Here is a 26,042-nt window from a genome sequence, read left to right on the forward strand (position 1 = left end):
AGAGGGAGGCACAGAATCCAAAGCAGGCTCCAGGCTCTGAGCTGTCAACACTGAGCCAACACGGGGCTCAAACCCACAAACTGTGAGATCATGACCTGAGCCGAAGTCAAACTCTTAACCCAGTGAGCCACCCAGGTGCCCCACCATGCTCCCATTCTTCCTGCCACCTCACCCTAATCCATTCTCCACTCTGCAAGGTAAAGTGATTTCTCACAACATATGGGTTGTTGATGTTGCCCCCTGCTTTCCATCCCTCACTGTCTTTCTGCCAGAGTCCTTCTGGTATTCCAGGACCCTGCACAGCCTCCTTGTTGGCCTCATTTCCTACTACCCTGCATCCTCCCCACCAGGGCCCCTACTGTATTTTTCTACTGTTCCTCTGTGGGGGGAACCACTGATCTCTTTTACTCCCATATCTTTGTTTTTTATTATTTTCTTCTGCCTGTTACAACCTTCCCTATAATACAACCTTTCCTGGTGAACTCATTCTTTAGGTCTTAGTTGGTCCTTCCTCTGGTAAGCCTGGGAAGTGTCATCAGCACATGGCCTGGCAGAAAGAAGGTACTTAATATCTGTCAAGTAAATGGCAAGGAGTGACAGCATCAAAGTCAATTCAATCTTGACTCCTTAAACTGCTGCTGCCTGAGGATAAGCTGGGCTCTCAGTCTGGGCCAAAATTCAGTTTCTAGGTTATGTCAGAACCCAGAGCTGTGAGATGTAAAATAATGGAGGCCCTTCCTTGACATTCCTACACATGCAGTAAATGACAAGCAATCTTCTCAGCCCCCCGAGGCCAGACCGGTACCTAAGACACATGTTCTCCCCTCTTACTCTTTCCCCCACTTCATCCTCCTTCTCACAGACTTCTCTTTCTCACCTAAACCCAACCAGTGAGACCCGTGACGTCTCTTATGAGAAGAAGTTTTATCACATCTCTAGAAAATTCTTTTCTAATCTGCCATTGCTTTAAAACCTTGAGTTTTCATGGCTGCTAATTAGAACTGTCAGTTTAGTGTAAGTCACTGGAAGAAGTAGAATCCCTTGGAAAGAAAAAAAAGAGACTAAAAAGTTACTTCAGCAATTTTCAGAGTGATTTATGAGGTGTATTGTTGATGCTCTTATTAATTTCTTTTTCAAATATATGATGATAGAGAGTTAGTGTTGTCTATAATAACCCAGCAAAGCACATGCAAATCCCTATTAATACACTAGTCCTAGGAACATACAGGGGGATATAAGCAGAGAACAAATGTTTGGCATCTGAAGTAAATTTTGTTTTCAATTTTGTGTTCAATCCAAGGAACATTTGTTGAGTGCCTAATACATAAGGGGTTGTAAAGGAGTCAAAGCTGAAGGTCCTACCCCTGTCCTCTAGTTGCTTATGATCTAGTTGGGCAGGGGTGGAGGAGTACAACTCTAAAAACAGGTAACACAAGAGGCATAGAGAGAGAAAGAATGCAGGTATGGAAGACTGGAAGGAGAACTGGGCACAGTAATGGACAGTAAGCATGAAGGCAGGCACTGAGGCAAGCTTGTCATCTGCTGCATCCCCAGCCCAGTGTCAGGTATAGATCAGCATTTGACAGAGTTGCAGCAGGGATGAAACAAGGACAGTTGGATCCGAGTTTCATCCCTGCCACTTAGAAAATATCTGGCCAATCACTATCTTTTCTGAGACTCAAGCTCTTCATCAGGAAAAGGTGACTGTGAAAGGAAAACTTCTTCCTAGGGGGCTGTAGTGGGTTGAGAACTTGTGGTTGCCATGAATGCTGCCACTAGATATACCTAACTCCCTTCCTCTTATGCACAGAGTAGTATCACTCGTCTCTTTCCATACTGATGCTAGGTGCTGCCATTTTATTTCAACTGGCCAATGAAAGATGAGCAGAAGGGGCATGTGTCACTACTGGGAAAAAGCTTTAAGAGCCACTGTGAAACTAGGGATGTTCCAGACAACTGCTGCTTTGTTGGTCTTGGCCCTAGAGGGAGGGTGAGGGAAAAAGAGCCCCCAACCAACCCACCGTATACATGTGGGATGAACAAGAAATTCACCTGTTATATAACAAGTGTTGGCAAGGATGTGTAGAGAAATTGGGATCCTTGTACACTGTTGGTGGGAATTCAAAATGGTGTAGCCACTATGGAAAATGGCATGGACGTTTCTCAAAAAATTAAAAGTAGAACTGCCATATTATTCAGCAGTCTTCCTTTGGGTATTTATTCCAAAGAATTGAAATCATGATCTCGAAGAGATATTAGCACTTTTCATATTCTTTGCGGCACTCTTCACAACAGCCAAGATACAGAACAACCTATGTGTCCATCAATGATGAATGAACAAAGGAAATGTGGTATATACATATAGTAGAATACTATTCATCCTTAAAAAGGGTGGAGGACATTCTGCAATATATGACAATAGCCATGAACCTTGAGGATATTGTGCTGAGAGAAAAAAGCTAGTCACAGGACAAATGTTGCATGATTCCATTTATATGAGGTGTCTTAATAGTCAGATACAAAGAAACACAGAATTGAATGGTAACTGCCAGAGGCTGAGGGGAGGGGAAAATCTGGACTTATTAATCAAGTTTCAGTGAAGCAAGATGAGTAAGTTCTAGAGATCAGCTGTATAACATTGTTAGTTAATACTGTTTTGTACACTTAATACTTTAAGAGAGTATATCCAATGTTGAATCTTCTTTTCATAATGAAATGATTTTTTTTATAAAGAAGGAAATATATGTGGGCTATTTTAGCAAGGATTTGGGTATCTTTTGTTATCATAACATATCACTGCATATAAAATTTAATAAAGAGATAAAGCCCTTCATACAACCTAGAGTTTAAATAATATAATAGCTAGCAAAGGGACAAAAGGGGATTGCATCTGTCTGAAAGAGTTGGGAAAATCTTTTTGGAGATAATGTCATCTGAGATGGATTTTGAATTTTGGAAGGATATCTAAGGGTCACAGAGAAAGAGAGAGAAAGGGAGAGAGAAAGAAAGATGAGAGAGAGAGAGAGAGAGAGAGAGAGAGAGAAAGAAAGAAAGAGAAAGAGGGAAGGAAGGAAGGAAGGAAGGAAGGAAGGAAGGAAGGAAGGAAAGAAGGAAGGAAGGGGGAGAAAGAGAGAAGCAAGAAAATAAAAGGTATGCAAGAATGAAAGCACTCAGAATGGATAGGGAAGGTAAATGTAGCCAGAGCAGTTAATAACTAATAAAAATAGTAGTGAGGAAAAAATAGCATAGATTAGGCACTTACTATATGCTGGTCTCTGTCCTGCATACTTTACATGTATTTATTCTTCATCCCTATATCAGTTTCCATTACTGCTATAACAAAACACTGCAGTCAAAAACAATACAAATTTATTTTCTTACAGCCCTGTTAAGCCAGAAATCTGGTATAAATTTAACTGGCCTAAAATAAAGGTTGTGGCAGAGCCATGTTCCTTTCTGGGGGCTCTAGGGCAAAATTCATTTCCCTGGTTATTCAAGGTGTTAGCAAATTTGAATTCCTGTGGTTATTGGACTAAGGCTCTTGTTTCTGAGGAAACAAGGGCTTGAGCTGAGGGCTCTTCCCGGCTCCCTCATTGCTTGGTTCAATGGCCTTCTTTCTTTATCAAAACCAGAAATGGAGGACCAAGTCATCTGACACCTTGAATCTCTCCTGGCTCTTTTTCTGCCTCATCTCTTTAAGCAACTCTTTACTTTTAAAGACCAATATGATTACATTGAGTCCACCTGGATAATCACCCTGCTTTAAGGTCCCTGACCTTAATTCTATCTGAGAAGTGTCTCTTGCCTTCAATGTAACATACTCACAGGTTCTAGAAATTGGATCATGTATTTGGGGGACCAGTTTTCAGCACACCACATCCCATTTTGTAGGTAAGGAAACATGCTTGGTGTGGTTAGGTAGCTTATCCAAGGTCACCACCTAGTTCTTGGCATATGGCTTTTGTTCCCAGCTTTATAACCAACTTCATCCAGAGACCATAAAGGAGAAAAGTGGAGCATGAAGCTAGAACAGAACAATGGGTTAAGGAGTTATTGTATCACCCTCAAGTGGCTGCCACAAGAGATGGTTTAAAGAGACAATTATACTTTAGTCTTCTATGCTGTCTAACAAATTACCACTTTATAGTTGAAAATAACACATATATTACCTCCCAGTTCTGTAGGGCAGAAGGCCAGTATCCTGTAACTTTCTCTCTGCTCCAGTTCTTACAAGACTGAAATGAAGATGTTAATCAGTTGAGTTCTCATCTGGAACTCAGGGTCCTCTTCCAAATCCATTTCTGGTATGACCTTAATTCAATTCTTGCAATTATAGGACCAAAATCCCCATTTGCTTGCTGGCTGTTAGGAGGGAGTCCTCTCAGCTTCCAGAGGCCACTCTCAGATCCTTGTCCCTTGGCCCCCTCCAACACAGCAATGGAGAACCAACCTCACATCAGTTCCCTTCCACGTCAGACTTCTTCTGTTTCTAGCTGGAGGAAACTCTCTTCTTCTATAGACCTTAATGAGATTATATTAGGGCCACCTAGATAATGTCCCTGTCTTAAGTTCAACTGATAGGTAAATTTAATTACATTTGCAAAATCCCTTTTGCAATGGAATATGACATGATCATAGGAATAACGTGGGAGAGAGAGGAAAATGGAGGTCCTGGAGCCATCTTAGAATTCTGCCCACTACACGTCCCATGAATAATGGGACAAATAATACTATGCTCATTGAACATATGAGAAGCACAGAGGCAGATGCCAGGGCCCAGATTCTGGTGATGAGCAGAATGCCATGTCTGTTTGACAACTGAGGTAGATCATTTCCAGTCTCTTGAGGGTAAGGATGAAGTTGGATATTTCTTAGTGCCTCTTCCAACTTATGCATGGCCCAGAGCAAGCCCATAACCAAATGCATCTCCATTTATGTCCCTGGTGAGAATTCCTGAGGGAAAAGGGGAAAAACCCAAAGTTAGTATTCCATATCTATAATAATTCAGGTAAACTTATGACAGAGATTCACTAAGAGTGGGAGTCTGTCTAAATTTGTGAGGACATCAGTGTTATATGATATTTTTAAAGAAACTCAGTTTTATTATTTTAACTTTATACAATAATTTGTTCTATGACAACCACTTTTCAGAGCAAAGATTCTGAGGGAACATGATTTTAGAACTATGTAAGAATTATGGATTTATCTGAAATACCAGTTTCTCAAAAATGGGTGCTCCTCAAGTTTTTGAAATCAGTTTATTAATTTGTATAATACATGACTCCCTGTGTAATCATATTTTTGCTATTAATTAGATCAAGAAATAATTTTCTCTATAGATAGCTCAGAGGAAAACATTACAAATTGCCTACGTATGGAGTTCCATGTTCACTCAACAAATATTGAGACTGTATTACATTCTAGGGAATTATGAGGAGCTCTAAAATCTCTCCAACGATTTAATAATCTACGGCAACAGTGAAAAAGAGCATAACAAGGAGTGGTATGGAGGGGAAAAGTGGAAGAGTTCAGAAAAATTAGAAGTTAAGGTAAGAAGGAGCAGGCAGGCTTCTCAGAGGAGGTGGCACTTGGAGCTGGACTTCTAAATTTTTTTTTTTAATTTTTTTTCAACATTTATTTATTTTTCGGACAGAGAGAGACAGAGCATGAACAGGGGAGGGGCAGAGAGAGAGGGAGACACAGAATCGGAAACAGGCTCCAGGCTCTGAGCCATCAGCCCAGAGCCTGACGCGGGGCTCGAACTCCCAGACCGCGAGATCGTGACCTGGCTGAAGTCGGACGCTTAACCGACTGTGCCACCCAGGCGCCCCTGGACTTCTAAATTTTAAATTCAAAGCCCATGCCCTGGCTTCAGAGGCTCTGCTTGATCTAGTCCTTGCCTCATTCTCCTTACTCCCCCTATACTGCAAATTACCTTGGACACATGAAGCCGTTTCCTGCCTCAGAGACTTTGCTCTTCCTATTTCCTCTGTCTGTAATGTTGTTCTTCAGATTCTGTCACACATCTAGATCATTCTCAACCTTCAGCTCTCAGCTTAAAAATTAACCCCTCAGAGAGACTTTTCTCACTTCCTGTCTATACTGATCCCTTTTTCCCTCTTCATGACTTGTCAGCCACCAAGTTAGTGATAAAAGAATAACAACAATACTAAAAGACTGACAGGAGAAGGCATTGCTGCTATCTCCATTTTACAGTTAAGTGTGCCAGAACTCAGAGAGGCCAAGCCACTTCTCCAAGGTCACACAGCCAGTAAAGAAGATGCTGGGATTTGAACCCAGATTGTCTGATCTCACAGCCCATAATTTTAACCAGTATGTCCTAGGTGTTCTTCATATTATAAACACTATTGGGGGTGGGGGTGGGGGTTGTCGGTGCAGTGTGCCTGGGTGGCTCAGTCGGTTGAGCATCCAACTCTTGATTTTGGCTCAGGTCATGATCCCAGGGTCCTAGGATGGAGCCCTAGGTCAGGCTTCACACTGAGGGTGGAGCCTGCATAAGATTCTCCCTCCCTCTCTCTCTCTCTCTCTCTCCCTCTGCCCCTCTCCCCAACTTGCACTCTCTTCCTCTCTCTAAAATAAAAATTAAATAAATAAGTACAACCCAAAAAACCCATTGTGGGTATTCATTTAGAAAATCAGAAAATAGTAAAAGGTGGAAAAGAAAGAGAACCTATAATCCAGCCACTTGGATAACTCCTGTAATATCTTAGTTTACCTACTTCCAGACACTTTATCTCTTCCAAAGTTGATTTCAAATGGGGCCATATACCGACAGAAAATGAAAAGATGCTTCAACATCACTGATCATCAGGAAAATACAAATCAGAACCACAGCAAGATATCTTCTACATGTCAGAATGGCTAAAATCAAAAAGACAAGAAATAACAAGTGTTGATAAGAATGTAGAGAAAAAGGAATGTTGGTGCACTATTGGTAGAATGCAAATAGGTGCAGCCACTGTGGAAGATAGCATGGCAGTTTTTCAAAAAATTAAAAACAGAGTTACCATATGATCCAGCAATTCTACTACTGGTTATGTACCCAAAGAATAGGAAGACACTAATTCAAAAAGATGCGTGCACCCCCATTTTTCTTGCAGCATTATTTATGATAGCCAAGATATGGGAGCAACCTAAGTGTCCACCAATGGATGGATAGATAGAATTCATAAAGAAGGAGTAGTAGATATACAGTGAAATATTACTCGACCATAAAAAAGAAAGAGATCTTATGCTTTGTAACATGGGTAAACCTAGAGGGTATTATGCTAAGTGAAATAAGTCAGAGAAAGACAAATACCATAGGATTTCGCTTATATGTAGAATCGCAACAAATGAACAAACAGCAGAAACAGCCCCATGAATACAGAAAATAAGCCTATGGCTGCCAGAGGGGAGGGGCATGGGCAAAATGGGTGAAGGGGAGTGGGAGATACAGGCTTCCAGCAGTTATGGAATGAACAAGTCATAGAAATGAAAAATGCAGCATAGGGGATAAAGTCAATGGTATTGTAGTAGCATTGTATGCTGGCAGATGGGAGCTACCCATGTGGTAAGCATTGCATAACATAGAATTTTTGAATCGCTATGCCATACACCTGAAGTTAATGTAACATTATGTGTCAACTCTACTTCAATTTTTAAAAACGAACCCTAAATTCTTTCAAAATGAATCCATATAGTATAGCCTGCTTTATAACCTGCTTTTTTCCACTTCACAGCACACTGAAATTTCCTTCCACGTTACCTCTCATTTCTGAATAGTAGTGGCTGCCTCTACCAGGTGTCTACTCGGGTCCAGGTACCCCACTAGGCCCATTACACATCATCCTCCCAGTGCTTTTAGGTTGTTCCTGTTATCGTCCCCATTTCATAGATAGATGAGACTGAGGCTCAGCTATGTAAAATCACTTGCCCAAATCATATCCTTAATAAATGGCAGGGACAAGAGTAGGAGATCTATACAGTTTCTGATTTCCTACTTAGTAATTTTCTTCACTGTCCCAGAAAGGGCTGTGTTATCCCTTTGGTGAAATGACTGGGGGACTTGGGGTAAGAAGAGGATGAGCACGTATTCCCTGCCTCTGGGGCTGCCTTGCCAGGTTGGCTGGGGGTATGTGGGAGGTGGGATCTGAGTGTGCAGGGAACTGGGTAGGGTGAAAAGATACCTGGCAATAGAGGATTTTCAATTGGCTATTCTGAGTAAAATAACTCCTTTCAATACATGCCTTGTGCTGGAGCTAACCAAACATTAATTAAAGCAGAAGCATGTATTGTTATTTTTGCTCCCATTTGCTGATATTTAAAAAAAAAAAAACCCACAACATTCCAACGCAAAGGACTTCAAATACTGGATATGTTAAGCCGCAGACGACAACCCAGGCCCACATCTGGCACCCTGAGGCAGGGACCCAGGCCCTCGGAACCCATCGTACTTCTGAAACCAGCTGGTGGATCAGCAGATAGTAGGAGCTCTAGGGAGGGCTTTGGATATAGGGAAACCATATGTTTTGGTATTATAGGCTAGCCAGCAGGCAGCTAGCTATAAAAAGAGAGTGGCTTCTTCTAAGAACTTAAACCCAAAAATATATGTGGAGGAAGTCTCATTTTAACACCAGTATGGTGCCAAATATTCCTTTGTGTCTAGGAACTGTGGGCAAGTGGTGTTTGGGACCTGAGAAGGTAAACCTTGAAAGAGAAGAGTGGTTGGCCCTGGTCCAAGCTACACCCACTTCCAGCGAATGAAATAACACCATTGGAATTTGATGGATTTGGGTTCACAATCAAGCTCCATCACCTGCTTGGTGACCTTAATTAAATTGTTTTGTCTCTCTGAACCTCTGTTTCCTCATTTGTCAAAAGGAGATATGTCTACCTGGGCTGAAGAGAGCAGTGAGGACTAAAAAAAAAATGGATGCCAAGTATCTTCTGCAGGATCCCCATGCAAAGGCCATAGAACAATGACTGTTTGGGGCAAAGTGAAATTCTTGCTTGTTTACATTCTCATTCCACCTCCACACCAGAGCACAGGCTGTCCCTGCCCCCAGGAAATACCTTTCTTTAAATTTCAGAATGCTCAAAGCCAGCCTGCCCTGCATAGCTCTGTCAATGGCCCCTTTTCCATGCTGCCTTTCCAGATTTTTCCCAGTTAGGCATGGCTTTTCCTACCTCCGTACTTCCTTAGCACTTAGTCAGTGACTCCTTATGCTGTTCACCACAGCTCAGGCATCATAGTTGCTTCTGGTGGGTCCCATTCATTCTGTTAAATTGATTTCCTTGAGAAGAAACTTCTTGGTTATTTTTCATCAGGCTTTGTATATATTCAGTCCTCAATAAATACCATGTAATTACTCAATTTATTCAGTATATGTTCATTGAGCACCTGCTTTATGCCAGGCACTGTGCTAGGCACCAGGGATATAGCAGTGAATGACACAGATAAGACCCCTGGCAACACTGAATTTACATTTTAGTGGAGAAAGACAGATAATAAATGAATAAATCAATCGATAAATACATAATTTATAGAAAGATCATTTCAGACTTTGATAAGTGCTATGAAAAAAGGAAATGAGGTGAGAGAGACATGGGTGGCAAAGACAATACCTAGAAGGGTGTCTGTGAGGAGGCGACGTATGAACATAAATCTAAAGGGTAGATAGAGGCATGTTTGGGACAATTGCAGAGAAGTGAATTCCAGGCAGAGGAAACAACTGTCGCAAAGGTCCCAAGATGGGAAAGAATTTGCTGTATTCTAGGAACTGCAAGATGGCCAGTGAGGCTGGGGCATGGCAATGACAGGAAAGGTGGTACAAGATGAGGTTGGAGATGGACCAGCTCAGGTTGACCCCGGCAGAGCATTTGGATGTTACTGTGACAAATTTTAACTGGGGTGAGGAACAACATGACTCTATTTACAGTTTTAAAAGATCTTCTGGCTGCTGTGTGTACATGGATTATACAAGGACCAGAGAAGCAGCAATGAAATGTGACACTGATTGATATCTAGTGCAGAGAATGTTATCTGCAACTATGGGCGTGATTGGATGGGAGGGACTGGATGTGGGGGTGAGGTAAAGAAACAAGGCAGAAATGTCTCCCTGGTATTAGGTTTGAACGGCCAGATGGACAGTTATGTCACTTCCTGAGATGAGGAAGGAGAAGAATTTGTCAGTAATGTTGTATTGATTTGGGGCTTTTTGGTGGACGTTCATTAAGAATTTTGTGTTAAATATTTCAGGTTTGAGGTGTCAAGGAGGCAGTTAGATACGCATGTTAAAGGTTGGGAGAGGGACTGGAGATTTAAATTTGGGAGTGGTCAGCATCTATGAATAAAGGACTTGGACTGGAGGAGGTCAGCTGGGGCAAGATGGTAGGCGGTTATAGTAACAGGGCTGAGACCTGAGCTTTGGGAACAGAAAGAGCTTAATATTGGGAAGAAAGGAAGAACCAACAACAACAAAAAGACTAAGAAGGAGTAAACTGAGAGATAGGAGGAGACTGAGGAAAGAATGGACCTAGAAGCTAAGAGGAGTGTTTCTAGAAGAAATCATAGAATAATCACCATTATTACAGATGACATCTCGAGCCCTGCTCTGTCTGTGCAAGACATGACTTACTCCTGGAATTCTTACCATCCATGAGATGGATATCATTATTCCCATTTTCAGGTGTGAAAACTGATACTCAGAGTGAACCAATGAATCAGTACATTTTTAAGAATAACTGAACTCATTTACATCCATTCTTTTGCAAACTGCACCCGTGCGACACTCCCATAGCCTACCTAAATGGAAAACAATTTTCCATTTTGAAACATAGCTCTGCATGTGCTGCAAACTTAGAGCTTGTTGTCCAGCCCCCAGCTTCCCACTCCTGGGACTCACCACAGGAGTCCAAGCCCCACCCTGCTGCCACAGTGTTAGAACACAGTAGCCAGCAGCTGGGGAAATTAAAACGAGTCACTTCTGCTGTGCCAGGGAAGTGCTGGGTGATTTGCAGCTGGTGACAAATGGATGATTTGCCATCCAAACATAGCGTCTCAGATTAAGTGGCCTCACGAACAAAATTCTTGCATTTGACCAGAGCTATTTACCCTGGTCTGGGAACCTTCATACCTGATCCCCAGTAAGCCTCTCTCCAAACATAGCTCAGCTCAGTAATTAGCCAAGATGGACATTTGTTTCTCCCACTAATTTACAGGCAGGCCATCTGAGTTTCTGCCTTCACACCCACGTTTTCATTACTTTTTATTTTTTATTTAAAAAAATTTTTTTTAATGTTTATTTATTTTTGAGACAGAGAGAGACACAGCATGAGCAGGGAAGGGGCAGAAAGAGAGGGAGACACAGAATGTGAAGCAGGCTCCAGGTTCTGAGCTGTCAGCACAGAGCCCGACACGGGGCTCGAACTCACGAACTGTGAGATCATGACCCGAGCCGAAGTCGGACGCTCAACCGACTGAGCCACCCAGGCGCCCCTCATTACTTTTTAAAAATAGCCATTGGAAGCAGATGACAAAGGGAAATAGGTTGAACTCAGTGACCTCTTGAGCTTGGCTGAATGAAGGCACACAGGAAGTGTCCCTTCGTCTCCTTCCTCTTGGGGATGACAGGAAATGCTTTTGAAATGAAGAAGAATGTCCATATCCAACTCCTTGTCAGAATTGTCCCAGAGAGTAGGTTGACAGGATCGAATGTTGATTGCTTTGTAATGACTTTCCATTCCCCACATTGGTCTCAAGGATCTGATTTCCTAAAGTCCCTGGCCATGGCATCTACTCCCTTACCTCCAAGCAGGCTATTGCTCCTTGCACTATGTGAAGACTTCCATCCTGAAATGCTTACTCTGTGCCAGGCACTGTGCTACATCCTTCATTTGTATTTTCATGTTTAATTCTTAAAAACACCATGAGTACAATTACTTCATTTTGTAAAGAAACAAGCACCAAGAGATTCAGTGACTTGCCCAAAGTCATACAACCAGTAAGTAATGAGACAAGACTCCATCCTGCTTTATCTGACCCCTGGGCCCATTCTCCTCACCAATGCCCTCTACTTTCTCCTTGAGGATAGCACAAAAGTCATTATCAAATGAGTCATTGCGATATTTTATCTGGATGTTTACCTGGAGGGACTAATAACTAGATAGATGTTAATATATTTCTTGACTACTGTAGCATACTCACTTAAATCAAAAGTCTCTGACATTCACAATAGGATTAAGGGCAGGAGTCAGCAAACTGTGGCCCACAGACCAAAACCAGCCTGCTGTGTGTTTTTATGATTAATTTTTTTTGGAATACAGCCATGTGCATATGTTTATGTATTGTCTATGGCTGTTTTCATACTACAACAGAGATGAGTAGTACATGAAGCCCACAAAGCCTGAAATATTTACTACCTGGACTTTTACAGAAAACGTTTGCCTATCCCTGGTCTAGAATGACAAATCTAAGCTGAGAGATTATAAAAAAATAATAATAATAATTAAAGGCCTACAGTGAATCCTAATGCATGAACAGGACAGGAAATATCCATCAGAAGCAAAGAATGATCACATCAGAGCCTTACTGTCTTCTATTAGCATCACATTTAATAATATATTCAGTGTCTTATTAACAAAAGTAAAAACCATCATTTACAAGAAGAGACAGCTTATAGCCAGCATCAAGAGCATGTCAGAGTCCATTCACCCAGTAGGCATGAACTGCCATTCGAGCGTTGTCCTCTTCCACAGCCCCTGCTCCCGTGGATCACCAGACCCTGTCACTTTGATCTCTTCATGCAGCCTGCCCCTCCCAATTTCCATGGGCTCTGTTTTAGCAAGTTCAACCAAGCATCACCCCTGTTCATCAATAATACTATAAGTAATAATCATTATAGCATCTTTAAAAAAATCACTACAGCAACATGGTTAGAATTGTAATAGGAGAAGGATTATGGTGTGATGGGGAGCAGAAGGGGTTGCTTAGAGCTCTGCTCGCAATGACTGGGGAGTTGAAGAAGAGATAATATTCCACTCACCTCCTCTTTTTACCTCTACCTACTGAGCCTTCTCCTACTACTGTACCTATTCTGCTTAACAGTCTCTTACTTATACTCCAAAACCAAGCACAAGTTTCTCTTCCTCTGATAACTGTCCCTGACACCTGCCAGCAGAGTAATTATCAAGTCTTTCTGTGTCCCCTTAGTACTACTTTCTTACTTGTCACATAATTAAGATAGTACTATAATTACCATTTATGATATTAATATAAGATGGTGATAGTTCTACTGAGTGCTTACTATGCTTCAAACACTGTGCTAAACATTTTGCAGAGAATCAGTGTATTGGACCCCACAGCCTGTGTTTTAATCACTAGGCTACACTGCCCTCCCATCTTCTGCATGGAAGGCAGAGACTATCGTGTATTCACTTTTTTTTAAGTTTATTTATTTATTTTGAGAGAGAGAGAGAGAGAGAGAGAGAGAGAGAGAGAGAGCACGCACATGCATCAGCAGGGAAGGGACAGAGAGAGGGAGAGAGAGAATCCCGAGCAGGCTCCATGCTGTCAGTTCAGAGCCTGATGCAGGGTTTGATCCCATTAACCATGATATCATGACCTCAGCTGAAATCTAGACACTCAACCAACTGAGGCAGCCAGGCACCCCATGGTGTATTCACTTTTATCTCTGCAATGCCTAACAGTGCCTGCCATACAAGTAGTGTTTATAAAATGAATGGATAAATAGTATGGCGCACATTTCTAAAGATACCTATCCCTTGGTCATTCAAACACTAATTAGGTACTACTGTGAAGAGATTTTATAGGTATAGTTTGAAGTCCCAAATCAGTTGATTTTAAGGTACAGAGATTTTTCCAGGTGGACCTGACCCAAACAGATGAGCCCTTTAGAAAAAGAGAGTTTTCTCCAACTAGTGGAAGTCAGAGAGGTTCAAAGAATAAGAGGGATTGCTACACTATTGCTGGCTTGAAGATAGAGGAGACAGGTGATGCAGAATGCTGGCAACCTCTAGAAGCTGAGACAGCTTCGGGTGGACAGCCAGCCAGAAAACAATGACTTTGGTCCCATGACCACAGGGAGGTGAATACTGCAAACAACCAGTGAGGTTGTTCAACCCGAACTCCAGATAAGAACCATGGCCCCAGCCTATACCATGATTTCAGCTTGGTGAGACTTTAGTGGAGAATCTAGATACCCCAACCCAGACTTCTGATCTACGGAACTATGAGACAATGAATGAGTGCTGTTAGAAGACACTAAGTTTGTGGTGATTTGTTATGCAGTGGTAGAAAACAAATACAAATAGGTTTCCAATTCTCTAGAGATGCTGGTGGTCAGACTCCTTTCTGTAGCTCCCAAATGTCCCACTGAGCTTTACAAGAAGTGAATCATGGCTGTGATCCAACATCAGGGAGATGACATGGGTTGAGGAGGTCTGTGCTCATCTACAAATGAATCAGAATCTGGTGAAGGAGGTAATGCTCTACAGTGGGTAGACTTCTGGACAAGAAATATGAAGTCCTGGTTCCTAGTCCTAGATTTGCCAATGGCTCACTACATGACCCTGGATAAGTCACCTTATGTCATGTAACTGCAGATCTTTCATCTGTAAAATGGGGATATTCATCCCTCTCCCATCCATTTCATAGTACTGTAAATGATGATTGAGTAAGATAAAGAGCCCAACAAGCCATATAAGTTGTGACCAATTCTAGAGGAACATAGGGATTCCTCAGTGGCTTAGGGACTTTAGGGAAGAGCTGTGCCAAGTTATAAGACTAATAAAATTCAGGTGATGAGGCATACCTCCACGGGCCAGATAACAGTTGTTCTTCCCTACTAAGGAATTTATCCTATAGCTCCCTAGGAGAATAATTATCACAAAAATAATGCCTCATGTTTCAACAGCACTTTTCAAAGTGCTTTTCCCTGTGTTATTTTAATTCCAATAACTTGTATCAGTTAAAGGAAAAGAATCAACTAAGTCTAGTTCTGAAAGTTTTGGTTTCTCACCATGACATAGAGTTAGTCTCACCTATTACACAGAAGAGAAGGCGGAGGCCCAGCTGGGCAGGCAACTTGCCAAGGTTATGGGGCTGGTCAGTGAAAGAGCAAAGACACTCATTCCCAGTCTTGGCCTCCAATAACTCCATCTCCCTACTTTTGGTATGGAACTGGGAAAATGCAGAGTTCTTAGACAGAGGCTCAGCTTAGCCTGTACCAGGTCTGAACTGAAGAAGGATGGTGTGTTACACTCAGGTTCCTATCACATGGATCAGATGCAAATGAAGCATTGGAATCCTGTCACATTTTGAGGAGCCTCTTCCCCCAACCTTCCAGTTATGCTACAGATGACACTTACTGGCTGCTAAACAACAGACTCCTTCTCTGGTATCTTTATTAAATAGGTGGGGATGTGGGAAATAGTGTGCAGGGTAAGCTGCTCTCAATGCCTAGCAGATAAATATTAATTAAAGAAGAACAGGGAAGAAGGATCCATTGACTTGGAACTTTCTTGGGAGGGTTTTGAGTTTCACTAGGTGATCCCCAACTTGGGATACTTTAGCTGGGTCTCTCAGTTCAGTAATGCTGGAAAAGGAAATAGCCATCCTGAACACTTGGTTTGAGGCTGTTACTCCAGACATCCTGGGCTATAAGCAAGTTTGAATTCTCCTGGCCCTGAAAAATATTCCTGGTCTCTAGAATCCAATGTGAATAGAATTGGCAGGTTATGAGAGAGGTGATATTCATGCATTCACTTGTTATTGAGGCCCACTCTGTGCTAGGTGCTATAAGATTCTTTACTCTCATGGAGCTTATGATCTAGGGGAATGATAGTCAACAAACACACGGAGATCCAATTTCAATGACAATGTGGGCTACATGAGGCTCTGAGATTCTTAAGCCTGAATGCTGAAAAAGTGCTAGGTGGGTTGAGGTCTGAAGGATGAATAGGGTTGAAACAATGATGGGAGTGGGAGTGGGGGCAAGAGTGGCATGTGATAAGGGTATGAGACTTTTGAATAGAAAGAACCAAACAAAGCCCAGTGTGACCAGAGTACAGAAAGCATGTTGTGGACACACTGGCGAGCAGGCCAGGGGCCAGACCACATGGGACCTTGATGGTCACCAAGGAGTTTGAATTTTATTCCAAGTGTAAGAGAAAGGCTTTCATGGATTTTAAGCAAAGAAGCAACATAATACAATTCACGTTTGTAAAAAGACCACTCAAACTGATTCAGCAGAGGAGTGGAAGGAGGGGCTGCATGGAGGGAAGTCTAGTTTAGATGCTACTGTGGTCACCCAGAGTTGGGAAAAGAGTAGCATCTTCACACAGCCCCAGGACACTGATATTTGCCACCTCCTAAGGTGAAAAGAAGATCCTGTGATTTTGAGTACATATGTGTACTACCCCTAGGGCATGGAGAGAATAAGTTTGCCTCTTTGTATCTCCTTTTGCTTGACTGCCCAATGGAAGCCATGCATCCTGGTCTACCTAGTTATCATTTCAAATCACAGAAAGGGAGAGATGGGAGGAGTAAGAGAGAAAGCTGGCCCTGTGTAATATATAACCCTCTGTGTAGACATGTCTCCAGCACGTCGTACCCTGGGGACTAAGAGTAGGCACCAACACAGCTTCTTTGTGAATGGTCCACCAAGTGAACATCTTCAGAAATGGGGAAACCCACTCTCACCCTCAGAATAGCCAACTCATTGTTGCACCACCCTACCTATCAAATACCCACTCCTTGTACCAAATGCTCCTAAATCGGGTCTCATGGCAGCAGCCTCCTATCAATCCTTCAGGGAACACCTCTCTCCAAGTCTCTTTTTCTGGTTCCCTCCTCCTGCAGCCATTCTTCACAGGGCATAGCTTTGCTCCACTCTCCGGATCTCATTCCTTTGAACAAATTTCCTCTTATTTCCTCTTTTAATAGGAAGCATCTAAGAACATTATTTTCCATATAGCAAGCAACAACAAATATTTGCTGAATTTTTTGAAGTGAGCACTGTCTGCCTAGAATCAAAAGGAGCCTGTAAGACATGCAAACAAAGTGGGACACACAGGAACATGGGAATAACACAGAGAAGGTCGGGTAGGGTTTTCAGAGCATTGTGGAACAATCAAGCAAGCTAGCAGGCCTGGGTTCTGCTCCTGAGTCCGTGTGATTTGAGACTCGAATTTATCTGTAAAACTTATAGGTTGTATTGGTGATTTCTTTGGTGGTTAAGTATTAAGTTTTAGTTAAGCACTGTCACCTACTGAAAGCTCTGAGCTTAAGGCTGTCAAGGCACATGTTAGAAAGGATGTACAATTATAGTAGTGCCAGGATGACACTTACTTAACAAATCAAGCTGGATGGAAAGAAAAATAGAATGCAAGCAACTTTATCACTGTATGATTCAGTATGATTTGATGCCCTGTATGTCCACCATACCACATCATATGACATCAACATCAGTTTGTAATATCTTTGGAAAAATATTCTAGAACTGGAAACCTCCTAGCCAAGATCATAGAATTCTTGACTAGTCATGTCTCTCCTCATTGTTGGGCATAAGAGAGGCGTCTAGGACTCTAAGAACATCAAGGAACAATTTCTCACCTCATTTGTGATTGTCATAGTTGCTGTTTGGATCCAGTACAAAATATGCTTTGTCTTTTATTTCAGCCAAACTCTTTCCCTGTGGTAGGGGGGAGAACTGTACTTGCCCTCAACAGTGACATTTCCCCAAAGTGGCCGAAGTACAGCTGTTCACATTCTGCCTCCAATACATTCTCCCTTCCTTTCCTTCTGGTCCATTACTTTGGTGGCCTTTGAAGGCCAAAAGAAGAGTAATGAGAAGGCAATCTGGAAACATTTCTGAACATGGTCAAACGTGTGCATCATGTGTGTAAATGCATTTGCAATTCATATGTGTGTGCACAAACATTTGGTGTATATGTAACTGCATTTAAAATGATGTTTGTAAGACAGATGATAGATAGATAGATAGATAGATAGATAGATAGATAGATAGATAATGTTTGTACATATTTGTGATTTTGTGGTCAAGTGTTGACATATCTGTCTTTGTTGGCACATGTCTTGATGTATATGTATGTGCAAAGGTGGTGTGAATATATGCCTGTGGGATTTTATCACCCATGAAGGACAGCAACCACACAAGTCCTTATCTTGTAATAAGGAATAAAATGCCAACATTGAATCTCTCTGACATTTGAATTATCACATCTAGCTGACAGAGGAGAAGGGTGCAATAGGGCTTGACAGCTCTGCTGACGGGGCTTAGGCTGGCCCTTGGCCCTTCCCTATGGCCTTATGCAGTTGATGTCAATGCTTCTGACACCTCTTCCCTTTGGCCTGCAGGTCCCTGTCTGGCCGCATCGTTGGTGGTGTCTGGTGGTTCTTCACCTTGATCATCATCTCCTCATACACAGCCAACCTGGCTGCCTTCTTGACCGTGGAGAGGATGGTGTCTCCCATCGAGAGTGCTGAGGACCTAGCGAAACAGACGGAAATCGCTTACGGCACACTGGAAGCAGGGTCCACTAAGGAGTTCTTCAGGGTAGGAATATCCCTTGTCCTAGAGCACCTTCACAAAAGGGAACCACTACTGTCATTAAAATATCCTCATTAAGGAGCATGTGATTATAGTCAACCAGAGCAACTGCTTAGCATAGTACAAGTCAGGGAAACTCAGAGCATTTCTCAGCTTCTTACAAATTCTTGAGAAATCTACAATTCTATATTTGTAATAACTTCAAAGCTCTTGCACTGAATCAGACCCCTTACGTATGCCAGTCTGTGCCAACTTCTCTGAGGGCTGCAAAGGATATGACATTCAGTTCCTTCCCTGTTCCCACACATACTTGCAGTCTAATTAGTAATTGATTAGTATTGGCCTAGGGACAAGGTCCAGACCTGATGCCCTTTTATGTCCTGTCCTTGAAGACTTGATGAATAAGGAGATGGTATATGGGGAATGATTACTGGAACAGGTGGTCTATTTAACAGTGCCAGGAGAGAGAAAATGTGAAGTGAGAGTGGAGGTGATGGAGAGGTCTTATGGCCAGAGGCAGCGAGTGAAGGCAGAGGAGCAGAGAGCTTAGAAACACAAGCCTAGGGTCATCCAAACCTAGAGCCAGACCCTGGCTCTGTCCTTTACTTGTTCTCTGGCCCTTAGCCTCTTTCACACCATTTTCTCATCTACAGAGTCAGGAGAATAATATCTACCTCAACGAGTCATTACGATATTAGAAGAGATGAGGCATCTAAGAAACAAGGCTCTGTGGGTACAGGGCTTTGGGGTACAGGCATTTGGGAGCCATCTTGAAGAAGGGGTAGGGATTTACAGCCACAAACATTAGAAAATATTTCTAGGCATCATGAAACTAGGTCAGGTCTGGGTTGGTTAATTATATTCCAGGCAAAGGGGACAACTTGAACAAATGCCCCAAAGCAGAAAAGCCTGTAGTTCCCTGGACTTTAGACATGTTCCTCCTGGAAGTTGAAGAAATAGTACATGGAGCTACCATGTATTGAGGAAGGAAAAATGATAAATAATTGCTACCACTTACCTAGCATTTGCTATGAATCAGGTCTTGTGCCAGCACACCCTCATTTAATCTTTTCATTACAGTTAGAAATTTGTTTTCCCCATTTTATATGTGAAGTTCAGAGAAGTCAAAGTAATTGCCTGAGGTCACACAGGTAGTAAGTAGCAGAAGGAGAATAGACAGCCAGTATCTGCCTTGCTTCAGGCAAGGGACAGGGATCCCATACAGTCCTACCAGGTTCTCACTGCAACTTTATGGAGAAAACCCCAGACTCCGAGTGAACCCACAGAGTGTGCTCAGTTTCTTGGTTGTGGGTTCTATGTTCTGCATGACAAGCAGGAAGGGGACCAAGGTCTTAACCATCACTGACCCAGTCTCCAAGGCTAATGTCATCTACTTCAGTATAATGGAGCAAGAAGGTGACTTAGAGGTCACGTGGTCAGAGTCTATCGTTTTAGAGAGAGACATGACTTGCTTAAGCTTAACCAACCAGCTAGTACAAAAACCTCCTGCAATCTCACAATTCTCTATAATTTTTAGCCTGCAACCAAAGTGTGAAGGGGATGTCTCATATTTGTCCAGGTAGCCATTCCTATATCCCTGGCTTTGCTGATGAAGTTGGGGAACAGCCAATTCACTTACTCATTACATACTCATGTTCTCATCCCCAATATCTGAGCATGTCACTATCCCCAAAACACCTTCCATCCATGGTCTCATTTATGTCCCACCTATGACCTATGGTAGAACAGGAGTTATATGTCCATTTTGTGAATAAGAAATTGAAATTCAGGGAATCATAATGCAAGTGTTGAGGATGAACACAAATTCTGTTTCTTCATTCCAGCCAAAGTATTCTTGACGCTGAACCACACTGTCCTAATGAGGTGGTGTCATTAGCTGATTTTTTAAAAAGATTATTCAGGTTGTTAGATGAGCTCATGATCAAATCTAGTCTAACCTTTTCCTTTTGTAGTTGGGGAAACTGAGGCCCAGAAAAGAAAAGAGTCATGCTCTAACTACTCAGAGGCATAGCTAGGACTTAGGACTTGAAAGTTCTCTGTTAATCACTATGTCAATTGACATATTTCTATTTCTCATCCACAGGACACTGTTAGGCATCTAGAAACAAAACAGTGTGTATTCTACAAGCTCTGGGCACTCACTAGGTCTACTACATTCGTGACAATAGGTTGTAGTTCATATGCTAACTCTGATCAACAGTGGTGGCCTGGAGTTCGATGTTGAGAGGAGATTCTGAGGTCACATCTGGACACAGTGTGAAAGAATTCCTTGACTGATGTCAATATCCCTCACATATATAGGAAGGGAAAGTGGTCTCAAGCCAGCCATGTATTGGGCATTCTTATCCTAAAGTAAAACCTAAATAAAGGGCATAATTAGTAGTAGTAATTGCACCACTTATAGAATACCTAGTATGTGTCAGGCACTGGGTTATGCACTTTACATCTGTTGTCATATACTATCCATGGCGACACTATGCAGTCAGTACCATCATCAACATTGTCAGGAGAGGAAGACTAAGGTTCAGAAATGTTGTTATTTGTCCAAGGTCCCACAGCTAGTAAGATATAAAGCCTAAAATAAGGGAGGCAGCTGGTTGCAGTGAAAAGGCACTAGGTGCTATCAGGAAACCAGGGTTTTATTCCTGGCTCTGCCACTAAGAAGGTACATGACATTGGACAGTTCACTGCCACACTGTGGGCCCTAGTTTCTTTACTGGTAGAAAGACAGCACTAACAAGATATGCCCCATGAGCCCTTCCATCTCTGTAACTTTGACCTTGAAAATTTTCCCACCAGGACTTTGGTGGATGGGGAGACAAGATCACCTACCACCCTCATAAGGCAGGAGAAGAGCATGGTGACACATGTATTCTTCTACCCCAGACTCTAAAAAAATATGGCTTCTAGTCCCCACGGCAGCCCAGAGCTTCTTGGCAGCTCCAATCCAGAGTCACTGAATCCTCCATCGACAGTTTAATTAAGATGTGTGAAGGGCTGTGAGAGCTGCAGATGATAGGAGAGATCCAAGAACAAATACCCCAAGTATGTTTCCAATCTTCCCTGCCACTCATGCTGCCTTCGCATCCCTAGAGATGAGATTTTCCTGGTAGCCTAATCTGAGCAGCTATGAGCACAGCCCTGGCATTTGGGGCACAGGGGTGAGACCGAGAGGACATATTAATTTTCTGCATACTCTTGCCCAGAGGGCTCTTCAGCTCTACCTGTCAACAGCCCAGTTCCCTGCCGTGGCCATCTTGTCAGGTCAGATTGCATCTTGCCATTGCCCTGCTGAGTATTTTGTTGGGTTTCTGCCTGGAAGATCATCTGTAAATCTGGTCACAGCTGAATTTATACATTTCTCTGTTTCCTGAGCGAGAAGAGATGTACACTGTAGATGTTCTGATTGGTTCTAGGTGTATCCTGCTCTAACTTTGAAATTCTCCCTCCCTTTTCTCCTTTCTTTCTTCTTCTTCTTCCTCATACATTGTTGCTTGAATGATGTGTTTTCATGTAAAGAATCAGGTATTTTAAGACCACAAGGGATTCAAAGGTCCCCAAGCCCCAAATCCTCGTGGAACAGATGAGGAAAGACTAGAACCCAAGCTCTTCACTCCCAGTCCAGTGTCCTTTCCAGAGGGTCAACCATACTTTAAAGCACATCACCTAGTTGATCTAATTATAGATTCACTCTACCAAATACTTCCCTGAAATTCTCAGTAACTATTTCCCCTAATTTTCCATTGAGACCAGACTTTTTCTAGGCCCAAATATCTCTATAGATCATTTGGCTCAAACAACAACTGTTTATCAATATTTTGCCAACACTTGATGTTGATATCAAAGAAATAAAACTGATATTTGTGTGCAAAGAAAAATGACATTTTGTGTGTATAATTTTATACTAAATAAATCTGTAATCTGTGTTTTAACCACTAGTCTACATGAATTTCATGACTCTAGCACTCTTTAAAACATTAGCCCCTTATATATGTATAACATGTGTCCATTTTCAAAGCCAGACTCCCGTACCCCCAAAATACATCTACCCTTTGGGGTAAGGAAACTCTTTAGAAAGACCATGTTATATGAGAGGGATGATTTGTGGTCCTGGGTTGTGGGCCTTGACTAAGGGCCTACTATGTGTAAGGGTGCACTCTGTGAAGGACTCACAGAAGGGAAGATGTCCCCCTCCCTCAGATGGCATCCATATACTTAAGACCTGTACACAAGCAAGGATGCCTTGCAATCTTGGCAGTCTAGCCTGAAGGTCCAGTGAGTGTGTCCTAGAGGAACATCAGCCCTCACAATACTCTTTTTAGCCCCAGAGGCCTACAAATCAGAATCATCTGGGAGAACTCCTGGAAGAAAAGATTTTTTCTAGGTTCCACCCCAAACCTGCCATATCAGAATCTATAGGTTTAGAGCAGGGCATCTCCATATTTACAATTTCTACACAGGATTCTGGTGCCCACTAGAGCGTGTGAATGATTGTCCTTGAAACTAAGGTGGCCTCAGAATACAAAGGATTTGTTCTGGCCTGTGAAATGACTAGTAGGATGTGGCTGGAGAGAACCAGGGCATCAAGAGAAGTAAATAGCCTAGGCAAAGTCCCAAAGAAGGGACGTTTCAAAGTGAGTTCAGTACAAGGGGAGGAAAACAGTTTGGCAAGATTGAGAGGCTTCTGAAATATAAACAGGTGACAGTATTAGGTCTCAAGTTATTAGCTTTATCAGACAATTTACATTCCAAGGTCAGTCTTATAATATGACTCATGATCCAGAATTCCTCAATGTTTTTATTATTGGGGGAACCAATAATGAAATCATATTCCACTGATATTAAGCTCTCCTTTTCTTCTGGGCAGTATAAATATGGCCTTCTTGAGTAATAGATAGGTTCTATAATGTCTTCAGAAGCTAGATTAGGGTTGCATTTCTTAACTCTTCCCATATAGAAGGAGAATATAATTCAGCAGTAAATAAAAGATTCTGAGCTATTCTGTTCATTCTCTATTTGCAAGATATTTGTACTTTGGAACCTACTGGTACTAATTAGAGCCTCTTATTTTGCAATCACTCATAATTTGTTTCTTCCTGAGCTAATCTCACTCATGAATGTGTGATCAAGCTACACTCAGCTCTTCATTAGTGTGTGTGCCACCTCAATTCCAAGCACAGCCAGCACTTAACTCCAGCTTTGTTCCTGTCCCCTGCCAGAGGTCTAAAATTGCCGTGTTTGAGAAAATGTGGACATACATGAAGTCAGCAGAACCATCAGTTTTTGTGCGAACCACGGAGGAAGGAATGATCCGAGTGAGGAAATCCAAAGGCAAATACGCCTACCTTCTGGAGTCTACCATGAATGAATACATTGAGCAGCGGAAACCCTGTGACACCATGAAGGTGGGAGGTAACTTGGATTCCAAAGGCTATGGCATTGCGACACCCAAGGGGTCCGCCCTGAGGTAAGTAGCCAAGATTTGCTTCCTTGGTACTCCCTCTCCCCTCCCTACCTCAGGAATGAAGCTGCTGTGTCTGCCTCAGGGCTCCAGTGCCACAATGCAAGCTGTCACGGGGGCTCTTCTTGGACACCAGTGAGCCTGGAAGATTCCAGTCACCTGAGATCTTCAGCCCTGAGGTTGGAATTGACCTGGGGGCCTCAGCTTGCTATGACTGTCGCTGCCCATGTGTTCTTCCCCATGCCTCACCTTACCCCTCCAAATGTGTTAAACATCAGTGAAACTTGTGTTTGTGTTGTGTGATCTATAACACACCATCCTTTACCAGATACTCTCATATCCAAGTAGGTTATGAACAGAGTTCTCCAGCAACCTGGATTCTTTGACAGAAGGTGGTTTATAATGTTTGTCTAAAAGAAACGTAAACACGTTGTCCAAATGGAAAGTCAAGTAGTTTGAGCCCTAAAGGCTCTGGCTGTATCATGAATGGCAGTACCCGTTCTTTCCCCAATACTGATTTCTTTAGCAAGAAAAAAAGGGGGTTCAGGGACACCTGGGTGGCTCAGTCAGTTGAGCATCCAACTTTGGCTCAGGTCATGATCTCATGGTTTGTGAGTTCGAGCCCTGCATCGGGCTCACTGCTGTCAGAGTTAGAACCCACTTTGGATCCTCTGTCCCCCTCCCCTAACCCCTCCCCCACTGTGCTCTCTCAAAAAATATTAAGGCAAACAAACAAACAAACAAATAAGTAGTTCAGTAAAGAAGCAAAGTAGACTTTACTCTCACATAAAGAAGTTCTGGTACTCATTCCAAAGAGCTAAGGTAGAGTCCTATAGACTCGGGATCAAAAGACATAGATTTAATACTGGGATTTACTACTGTCTTACCAAAGGTAAGTCTTGTCATCTCTCCAACCTTTAGCTTCCTCATCTGTAAAAAGAGGATATTCATCCCAGCCCTTCCTAGGTCCAAGGTGATTGTGAGTTCAAATCTATATAGAAGATAATTAAAAGCAGCGCACTGTGAAATAACCTGTTATTCACTGGTATCATGTCAATTTACAGAGGGATTAAATAATTTTAGGGAAGGGTAGTGCTCAAAGAAAGATGAGAAGTGTTTAAAAAGGTTGCAAAAGGATGAAGAGAGGCTCTTAACCCACATTGACATCCAGGGCTACCTCTGCCTCCACATCTTTCATTCATTTCAATAATATTGGCCCTGCAATGTTCTAGGCTCTAGGCTTGGACCTGGAGCTACAATTTTGAACAAGCCGGACAGTCTCTACGCCTATGGAATTACATGCTTGCAGGGAAGACACTCATTCAACAGGTGATTATTGTTTGATGGTTCATGACAACTATGACAGGTGGTAGTTGATATTGCAGGGAAGACACTTATTCAACAGGTGATTGTTGTTTGATGGTTCGTGACAACTATGACAGGTGGTAGTTGATAAAAGACCTGGAGGACACCTACTTCCAGCCATACAGCAGAATAATACTCCTACTATAAAACCTAAATATGCAGGATAAAGTTATAACAAATAGCCATTTTTATGAAAATTAGGAAATTCCAAGGCCAAAACAGAAAAAGGTCATCAAAACCAGAGTGAAATGCTTAAGCCGACTCTTCAGGAGCTGCCATAAGCAAGGCAGAGTTGTAAATTATGTGACAATCCACATGAACAAGAATGAGAAGTACATCTAAAAGCATTTAAGTAATGAAAATATTTTTAAAAGAAAAAGACACTGTCACAAGGGACCAGGCATATTTGGAAAAATACCAATTAGAATTCAGGGATGTAATAATATCTCAATGGAAGGGGTAAACAACAAATTAGTCAAAGTGGAAGAGAAAATTTTTACACTGGGAGAAAAATGGAGATAATTCCTCAGAATATCACAAAGAGAGACAAAAAGACAGAAACCCTGACAAAGAGGTTAGGAGACCTGAAAGAGAAAACAAAA

At 42.2% G+C, this 26,042-nt stretch overlaps 1 protein-coding gene across 3 annotated transcripts in view; it reads left to right on the plus strand.

Annotated features, from left to right (window-relative positions):
* The window catches only part of GRIA1 (glutamate ionotropic receptor AMPA type subunit 1), a 308,770-nt gene that overhangs the window by 244,996 nt on the left and 37,732 nt on the right, over window positions 1-26,042 (plus strand). For all 3 annotated transcript variants that reach the window (XM_025924488.2, XM_025924489.2, XM_086699721.1), the window contains 2 exons: window positions 18,401-18,599; window positions 23,834-24,081. In XM_025924488.2, coding sequence (XP_025780273.1) covers window positions 18,401-18,599; window positions 23,834-24,081 — 447 coding nt within the window. The remainder of the gene's footprint in view (window positions 1-18,400; window positions 18,600-23,833; window positions 24,082-26,042) is intronic.

This window comes from Puma concolor, chromosome A1 (genome assembly GCF_028749965.1).
Source record: "Puma concolor isolate L17-30 chromosome A1, mPumCon1.1.hap2, whole genome shotgun sequence".
NCBI lineage: Eukaryota > Metazoa > Chordata > Mammalia > Carnivora > Felidae > Puma > Puma concolor.